Genomic DNA, 10,080 nt, shown 5'->3' with positions numbered 1-10,080 from the left:
ACAGATGATTCAAAAAAATATTTTGCTCAGAAACTTTGCACTGTGCTTTTTTTTTTCTCCACAAGACAGATATCCCCAGTTGTGCCTGAACATTAAGTCCAAATTAAACGGAATAGTTAGAACTTAATTTGGGTAATTAAATCATTAAATATTTAGATAAATTGATCAAATTCAAACAGTTGTTTTCTAGCATATAGTTTAATTCTTAGCTTACAATTTCCTCTAGTGGTGGAGTACTGGAAGCACAGGTTGATAAATTAACAGTATATCCAATTATCGAGAGGATATATGGCCTAATTCAATGAACACTCTGATTAGTTAATAATTAAATTGGAAATCAATATTAATGCTCAGAAGAGTAAGGAATAACTTAAAATATTTAACTTAAAAAAAAACGGTTTTAAAACATGGTTAATTACGTAATGTTAAAAAAAAAGAAACGTAACTTCTTACGGTGTCTACATCCATAATCGTAGTTGACCAGAATGTTATTTTGAGTCTTGACTTTAAGTTTTAAGTATCTGATTTAAATATTTTAATACATCTAGTAACACTTTTCACAGTCATATATGTTTCTATTGTGGTTTCGTGGTGGCTGCTCCATTCACTTATAGCATTTTTTCCAACTCTGGCTCTTTTTAGTTTATTAATGCGAGCTGTCCATTTAAAATAATCGGATCAAAGTTTGGTTCCGTCAGCCTAAATTGGTCTGTTACCAAGAAACCTGAAAGCTGGATCTCAGAATATGTTCTCCCATCTGCTGCCTCCCCACCCCTCCCACCAAACGGAACCTCCAGCCCACGTGTTTCCAAGCTGCAATCCGCCTTGCCCGGGGTCCCTCCTGGGTCACACCAACCGCAGGTGGAGCGCCCCGCCGCCGCATCTCATGCCTCAATTAGCGCCCCTGCCCTCCTGCACGGACTCCGATTAGGCCGTGATTTATCCGAAAGAAATATAATTATACCTCCAAATAAAATAATCAGCATTGAAGAGCGATTTCCTTAACGAGACGGAGCGGGGTGGATGTCACGGAGTGGCACCGCCTCATTAGGGCGGTAATGAGACTTTGGGGGTGATCCCGATAATTATCAAAATCTGCAAAATAAGGATCAAGTCAAATGTAACCTTAATTTGTCTGGCAATTGAGTTCAGTTATTAGTATGACTATTTAGGAAGGACTCACTCAGCGGTAATGTAAGGTGTCGTTATTTGTAGGCCATTTGAATAATAGATGATAGAGCAGCAGGGACGTTTGGTCATTCACAAGTAACTGACGGGGTTTCCCAAAGTGCTCTTGTTTTTATTGTAGACATCAAGACACAATCCAGTTTAGTCTGGTTAGCAGGAACATACATGCAATTAAATTCTTCCAAATGGTTAGCTAAGTGGATTAAAATAATAAAAAAAAAGAAATGAAAAGCAATGTTAAAGTTGAAAAAAAAAATCTGAAAAAAATACATCTAGGAGAAACTTTACAGTGCATATTTGGGCTTTGATTTGTTAGAGATCATTTTTCACCGTACTTTTTATTTATTCAGAAACAAAAAGGCTAAACAAGAGAAAATAACATAATGTGAGACGACAGAAACTCGTCCCAGAGAAGGCAAAACATTCAAATTTATGAAAAGTCTCAAGAAAATGCAAAAAGCCTTTTCAAAACGTAATGGACCGAAAGTGAGCATTTAATAATCGAAAACGCAGAGAAACCCCCTTCACTCCGCAGTGCTCATAAACAATATTTCACTGTATTCTTATGGGATTTACACACAGGAGGAGTTGAACAAATGGAGGTGGGAGGCGTTAGAAGTAAACAGCAGAAACAATTACATCAAGAGCAAGAAACTTTGAGCGGATTCTGTTGGTCTCTGTGGTTCTGAACAAGGCCTGGAGAAAAGGGAATGGACATTTAAGCCGGCGAGAATCCAGCAGCGAGAACAGAAAGCCGGCAGAAATTATCCTTCAAGCTTCACTGAGTCCAATACTTTCCTAGCTTCTTTGTACTCCTCTGATTCGGCCAGATCCGCTTCAGTTTCCTGCGCACACACACACACAAAACACACACCCACAGGGTTATTGCAACCACTGCATTATTCCTGACTTCTATTAAAAACATATACTGAACTAAATGTTTGTCACCATCATTAGGAAACTTGTTACTGGGAGCTAAAATTAGCAGAGCAGAAGTCGCCGAGAGGGACGTCGCGACCGCAAAGCCGTCGTTTAGTTGAGTGCTTTCTGCGTTCCTGCGGTGGTCGCCGCGGTGATGGCGCCGCTAATGAGCTGTGATGAGCGTGTGCACGTCTGCCTCGGTCGTAGAAGAGGGGAGGTTGGTGACTCACACCTGGAGCCGCTCGGCTGCTGCGCTGCGCTAATTGCGCTGACCCTGAGCCGCGCATGCTTATGTTTGCTTCTCGCCATATCAACTTAAATCCCCGGGGGTTTGGCCGCGCTCTCCACTTCCAATGTCGCAGCCGCGCACGAGTTCATTAATGCAACGTGTGCTTTCTGTTCATATCCAAAAGTTCACTTTGTTTAAAGCAGTGAAATGGTCGCTGAAGTTCGCTTTCTGAGCAGTTTGTTGTATTTGAGAAGCATTTTTAATCTTAAGGTGCACCAATTGGGAGTTGTCTGGCCGATTTAACTTTTTTTTTTTTAATTACAGATTTTCAAAAAGCCGGATCTGCAGATTCAAATTTTGTCCGATACGGATTTTTATGGTCTAAAATGTCACCAACTATAGCAAGAAAGTTGCTGAGTTGGCAACAGTGGGATTACTATTGTTAAATGCAAACTTGCAGATGTGGCCTGGTGTGCGGAGCCAACAGACAAAACTTTTGAAGTGGAGCAGAAAAGGACGGTGGCTTATTTTTATACGCTTGCAGAGGTAGAGAAGATCGGTGGATAAGATCGGCTTCACATGCAAGTATCAGCCGATCAAAATTAAGAAAATTTGGGCCAATTTATCAGCCATCTGCTCTATCGGTGCACCCTGACTGTAATCAACACGAAAAAAATCTTTGTGGACTGGACTGCTAATGGATCTTTATTCTAAATTGAAATGCAGATTCTGGAGGAATAATCAGTCTAATATTTTATACAATTCATGTTTTTAAACTCTTTATGGCAAAGCTGTTAAAACTGTTACAAAGCTACAAAAATCACATTTCTTATATATTCCAAGTTTAACACTGTTGTGAGATTTTTGACTGCACATTTCAGCAGCAAGGCAGTTCAAAGTGCTTAACATCATAAAAACAGAAAAAGACCCTACATAGTCAACAATTAAGAAAACCAGTAAAACACTATATGTTGGTCAATGTTTCATTTGTTATGAATCTAAAGTAACAGGTGGGATTTTAGTACTGATTTAAAGGATCTCCGTTTCGACTGTTTTGCAGTTTTCTGGCAGTTTGTTCCAGATTTGTGGCACATAGAAGTTGAATGCTACTTACTAGCAACTGCAGCAGGTCTGCGTGGGCTACAGTGAGGCGGCGGCGGCAGTCTGGCACCATCATTCTGGACTCCTGCAGCACCTCCATCTGAACTCACACACACACACACACACACACACACACACACACACACACACACACACACACACACACACACACATCAGTCACTTCCATCTCTGGTTATAAGACCTTTAGATTTGCTCAAACTGTCAATTTAATACAAGAATTTCTTAAAAATTGTCGTGAAACTTTCCCTCCAATGTCTCGGCCATTGATCTGAACAGCTAGGTACAGGCAGACTGATTGGCTGGGCTTTTGGGACATGGAGGGAAATGTGTCCACTGTGGAGAAACCTTGAGGCGAGGGTCGGGCTGATCAGAGGAACTGCACTACAGTCGAGTGCCAACGTGGAGTCCCATCCCATAAGGAGTAGAAAAGAGTCAGCTGACGCCATCAGATACACTTCTTGACAGAAACTTCCTCCCCAACCCCGCTGCGGCGCCGCAAAGTCAAAAACACGCCAGACGAGTCGTCTAGGTGCGACAGGGTGAGGCAGGCGAGTGGAGCGACGCTGGAACGAGAGGAAAGTCACGGTGCCCTCCCCGGTGCGGTGGAATGATCCCATCAGGACGGGATGAAGACGACACTTAAAGCGTATTGATTCCATTAAAACATAAACCTCTAAGCCATCCCGCCTCACAAACCTCTCATCTTCAATAATCCATCTGGCCTCCCAATCCGCCCGTTTAACACCGACTAAGCCCGTCGCTCAAAACTGCCACAGAGTCAACAAACCCAACACAAAAGAATCTCTGATACAAGCTCAGCTTTGGTTTCTGAACCACTGGGGTCCCACGTCGAACAGATGGTTTCTTTACATCGTTTTAAAACAATTAAATAATGAAAACGGGTAAATCACACATAAAATCGTACTTTTCTCACAAGTAAGATTTTATAATGACTGAATTTAACATTGCAATAACAGTATAAATTGCTATTAAATCAGAGTGGTATGACTGCAGTTTTCAGGCCAATCACTGATATTTAAAAAGCCTGATCTGCTGATCAGTGATTTCTTTTTGCCTGAAAAGTCGCTAAATGTGGCAACAAAGGAAATAAATCAACAGCAATACATAATAATTGAAAGCACATCATCAATATCGATTATAAGTCTGATAGAATATTCTAGAATTTCAATGAACTCCGATCCAGGACTGCATGGCATTGTTGGGGATGTAGGCAGCAGAAAGGCTTTCGCCACTCACCTTCTCACAACGAGCAAAACAAGGCTGCTGGCATCAACTAACTCACTCATCCAGGCTTTGGTTACCTAGCAACAACCTGTTGAGTAACTTACGCAGCAACAGTTTCAGGTTTCGACACCATATCACATAACTGAATAAAAATCAGCGTGGAGTGAAAACGGGAAAAGACAGGAAAGGTCTCGTCACCAGTTTGGCAGCATTTCAGATATTTAAAGCAAATAAAACCCTAATCAATAACTATTAGGGTCAGAACTTTAGCAAGTTAATTTAAATTAATTACATAGATTTTAATGTGCTAAACATTTTAACACATTTAGTCACATTTTTTACATGCAAAAGTATAGAGCCAGAACCTTCGTATTGTGTTTCTAGTACTCTCATAAATTTGACGCACAAGTTTCATCTGTATACAACAATGGATGACGGAGCCGCTTCTCTTTGCCCAGTGGGGGTCCTTCAAAAAACAATCTGATTGGACACTGGAAAAGACAATTGTATGCAATTAACAATTAAACATTTTAATCCAGTCCTGCCTGTAAGAATTATTGATATCAACTAATATGAAACCCTTATATTGTGTTACGTTGAAAACACAGCATGAGATTATATGGGCCTGTGAACTGCTCAATTACAAACGTGTCAGCAATCATCAAACTACAATAACCCAACAGGATCTAATCATGTCTGGGTCAGTTTAAAAAAACTCTAATGACCCAACTTGTGGACTGACCTCATTACATACACAAATAATCAACCAAAAGATGTGAAGCGTTAAAACCAGAGAACCAGTAAAAGTTAAACACCTGTTTCTTGATGAGGAATTCATCCCCTCCCTCTGCTTTCAGGCGTTCCACTTTCTCCTCTTGCTCCTTTGCTTCGTTTATGTAGGAGAGCTCCTCTTTGGCCAGCCTGGAGACGGACGAGAGCAGAGGAAAAGAAAAGAAAAAAAAGACACGGTTTAAGGCAAAGACACTGTGTTGTTCCCACAAACATCAAACACTCGAGACACCGGATAGACTGGACCATGAAAGGCAGGCTGTGATGGTCACTTTTTACAGACTGGGCCATTAATCTTCATGCACTTCCACTGACTGAGGGGACACAGTAGGATCATCTCCCTCAGGATACTATGGTACACACCACAGTAACAAACTCCTCTCTGCTGCCAAAAGACCTGCTAACTTCACCCTTTGACTTCATAAAAAACATCTGAGTTTGTATCATATTGTTTATTGTGATATGTTTCTTATTGCGATAACCATTCTGATTTATTGGTGTCACAATAAATTCTAATTAATTGCCTTTAAACCAGCCCAAAACTGTCGCATTGTTGGGATTATTAGTTTTACTATGTTCTCCACTGTTTCATCAATGAGAGTAGAGCATTTGTTGTATCGTTTATCATGATAAATGAGAATTCTGATTCATCGCCATCATTTTCACAATCTGTTTCACCAACCAAGTCTCAAATGACCTATAAATAACTTAATTCTTGCACCATTTCTACTTTTGATGGGTCACATTCTGGTAAGTGATTAATGAATAAGATAAAAAGCAGTGGTCCCAACAACAACCCCTGTGACACCCCATAATTGAGAAAAACTCAACTTAGTTAGCATCTGATAGTTTAGTTTTGAAGGCTTTCCGAAAATCAATAAAGACAGCATCATCAACATCACCTGTACTTACCTTTCATTTCCTGTTTCCGTTTATTTAAATCAAATTCCAGTTTTAAAGAAGATATTTTCATTTTAAATGAAAAACATCAATCCTCTATCCATTTCTTTTTCTGTATCAACCGTCCATAGTAACCGCATTGAACTATCCGTTTCACATCTGAACATTACTAGCTGGCCCCTTTAATTCACCTTTACCATCTCTCACCCACTCACTCCCACACACTACTACTCCTTTTTAGTGATTAATTGATCATCAATTCAATCCCTAATTTGGACCAAGTCAGCTGGTAAATGGGCCTCCTCTCATTGATTGGTAGTGAAAACGGGCTTGAGTACATTGATAAATTTTGATTATTTATCAATTACGGGCCAAATGGAACTAAATCTATTAAACAGATTCAGAGCCTGATTGGCATAATAGAGTTTGAAAATATCGCTATTGGTAATGATTTCCATCTAATTGTCTTTTTCCGGCTGCGGCCGCTCGTCGGAGTGACAACACAAATTTCATTTTTCATAACATCAGCTGAGTGTAAGTGAGTAATCCTTCATTAGTCAGTCACATTACTGGGGAGCCTCGCCTCCGTGTTGCGCCGCTCCTCGCCTAACCAAGGAAGCCAACAGCACTCTGTCATATTTTACATCAATTACCCCTTATCGTAATGCGCTTCCATCAAGAAGCTTTTAAACAGGCACCATATGTAACGCCGCCTCCTGTCTTCCGCCCTCGCCGTCTTGACGCGCGGTGAGTGATGTCGTCTGCTCGGAGAGGAGAAGGTGGCGCGCGGAGGAGGAAAAGACGGAGGAAAGGAGGCTGGGATAATTTAAATAAAACTGAAGGACAGTCTAATAACAAAACGTCCATTCCTCCTCCACCTTCCAGACCGGATGTTAATTTCTTATTTCTCACAGACTTGGGAGCGCAGTGTGAATGAGGGGTGGGGTCGTGGCTGGTTTTAAATAGACCTGCCACCTCGGGCTTAATGGAAAAGGCAGCTCTCTGGAAAATAGGAAAAAAAAAAGAAAAGGGAATTAAAGCCAACCGACACACACATTCGGCCGCCTTCTCTGGCACTGTATTTTTAAGCCGCGGTGTAGTCTCTGCTGCGACCGGAATGACAAAGGCAAATTACTGTTGTCATTTTATTAAGGGCATCCGCCTCGCCAGGGCCAGGGAGGCGCTGACTGGAATATGACGGGAGGGGTGGGGGCGCAGGAAGTGGGGCCCGGATAAAAGAGCAAGGCGGGCTTTACCAGGAGCCCGAACGAACGAAGAGGGCGGAGGGACTGAAGACAGAGAGAGGAGAGACAAATAACTGTGTGTGCTTAAACCCAGTGGTCTGATTAAAGGGTCATGTCTCAGAGACGCTTTTGGTCCGGAGCGATTTGAGATTTAATATCTCCTGTCTGGTGCTGAGAGAATGTCAAAGCTTGATACAGTAGGAAGGGGCAAAGACTGCTCAGTGAGACTGCACTGCTGCTTCGCCTCCGATGGCTACTGCTGGACAGCGTGTGGCATTTCTGCCCCCCCCACAACTTCCTCCGAGGAAAATCATTATTACGCAAGTCTGCAGGACCCTGCTGGTAATCTAATCCACGTCAGAAACAATCAGTAGCCTGCTGCACAAATCCAATCAACAGTGGGGAATTAGAGGTCTGCCTATCAAAAGAAATACACTTAGCTCATCAAAAATACCAATACATGTTATTATTACTATTATTGTATTATTATTGTTTTCTCATGAAACCTACATCTTTGTTAGCTTTTATTTATGTATTTTTTATTTTTTTTTAAACACGGGTACATCTGGTTTTTAAACTTATTTTAATGTTTGCCCAAGAATGCAAATGTTTTTCTGAAATTAGGAATATTGGTTATTTATTCCTCCTCTGGCACTAAGCATGTCCAATTTTATATTTTTATTCCAAAATGCATTAAACAAATTCTACTGCACAATAAATTGTCCCGGAAATGATTAAGATAGATGATAATATTGTTGGTTTGAGCAACAAATTGATAATGGTATAATAATGACAGTTGGTCCTTGTCAAAGATTGATGAACTTTCATTTTTATGAAGAACATTTTACATTGAAACTGGAATTTTTTTTTAAATATAAAAAAATAGATTAACAAAGCGACCAAAAACAATAAATAAAACCCCACACAACCGAAGCCATACCTTAACCATAAAAATGTGCAAGAAATTTGCCTTTATGTGAATTCAGAGAATATCTGGCACCATTTGCAGCCACATTGAATATGTATTGTTGTTTAATGATTTCTGTGTAATAAGAAAACCATTAAAACATTTATACCCATAAACATTAGTAAGACTGGCGATAAATGCATCCAAAAGTGATTAAGTATCTAAGTAACGTATTAATCACATAAATAAAATTCAGATTATGGGTGATATTTGATCAATTATGTCATGACTATGTTGCAATTACAGCAAGAAATAATTTCTTTGAACTTTGAAGGGAAAGTCTGACAGATAAAACTCATAATGTGGTGTATAAAAACAAGACATAAACAAGACAAATGGGTAAATAGTAAACTAAACTGTATACGTATAATGTAAAACTTATTTGTGGAACATATAAAAGCATATTTGCAAAATAATTGTAAGTATGAGTTTCAAATTTGATCAAAAATGGAAACTTTTTTTTTCTTTCTTAACTGTGGAACTTTGACCTCAATACAAGACTGAAAATTACCCCCAACATGACACGGCTGTCTTGACCCAGATGAAGCTGTTTGGTTCCATTTTCGGTCATATAGTTTGTTGTTTATATTATTACTATTATCATTGGTTAAAAATACATTATCAATAACAACTGAGTGCAACTTATTCTTCATTAGCACAGCCAAAATTAAAACAAATAGAGGCAAAGCAGTGCATCACAGAGACAAACCGGTATTAGCCATCTGCTAGCAGGTTAGCTTATCTCTAGCTTTGGCGTCTCGAGATTCTACACACATTTTACCAGTTCATTCTTTACAGTCGACGTCTCGCCTTCATTGTCAGTCTGTACCGCTAGAGAGAGTTAAACTCCAACAGAAGCTAACTAAAGATAACCCCATGCTAAGCTAGCTCTTGCGCTCTAGCAGCGATTCGTCATCGGGATATGCTAAGAGCGCACGCGACAAATATTGCACCGTGTACGGCGAGAAGTTCCTGTATGACTGAGCTGGTTAGCTAACTAGCATTAGCCTGGGGGTTGCTTTTATGAAACCTCCGCCTTCGCTAACTAAATCTTATTTAAGCATAGCAAACAAAATACCTCTTCACGATGCCCGTTTTAATTTTGATCTGCCGTATTCTTGGTTCCGCCATGACTGTAGAAGATGTTGCTCCGTTGCTGTGTGATCCCTCGAGCTAACTGCAGGAGGAAAGCAGATGGATTCAGGGATGACAAGCTGCTCACAGAGAAGTCGATCCGCGGAGTAGATTGTTATTGAATTTTCAGGTCTGAGTGGCAGGTCGAGTGAGAGCCCTATCTGAGTGAGCTGGTCTGTACCTCACTTGATTTCAAATAGAGCTATCAATGATTTACAATTTATAAAAGCTTTGTAAATTATTATATTATATTATATTATATTATATCTGTTGGTAATTTTAAGACTTTACCACTGCAACAGTACCAGCAAAAGAATTTAAGAAAGAGTTTAAGTTATAGT

The 10,080-nt window shown here is 40.1% G+C and overlaps 1 protein-coding gene across 1 annotated transcript; it reads right to left on the bottom strand.

The window, feature by feature from the left end:
- Window positions 1-1,279: 1,279 nt before the first annotated feature.
- On the bottom strand, window positions 1,280-9,853 carry tbca (tubulin cofactor a). Its single transcript, XM_015040272.1, has 4 exons — window positions 9,684-9,853; window positions 5,521-5,626; window positions 3,453-3,539; window positions 1,280-2,033 (listed from the first exon to the last, which is right to left on the bottom strand). The coding sequence occupies exons 1-4, from the start codon at window positions 9,734-9,736 to the stop codon at window positions 1,953-1,955; spliced, it is 327 nt and encodes a 108-aa protein (XP_014895758.1). The 5' UTR covers window positions 9,737-9,853; the 3' UTR covers window positions 1,280-1,952.
- Between the last annotated feature and the right edge of the window lie 227 nt (window positions 9,854-10,080).

The sequence above is a fragment of the Poecilia latipinna genome, unplaced genomic scaffold (assembly GCF_001443285.1).
Source record: "Poecilia latipinna isolate Pla-1442-1.1 unplaced genomic scaffold, P_latipinna-1.0 Scaffold503, whole genome shotgun sequence".
Taxonomy (NCBI): Eukaryota; Metazoa; Chordata; class Actinopteri; order Cyprinodontiformes; family Poeciliidae; genus Poecilia; species Poecilia latipinna.
This window is presented reverse-complemented; position numbering and strand designations above follow the sequence as displayed.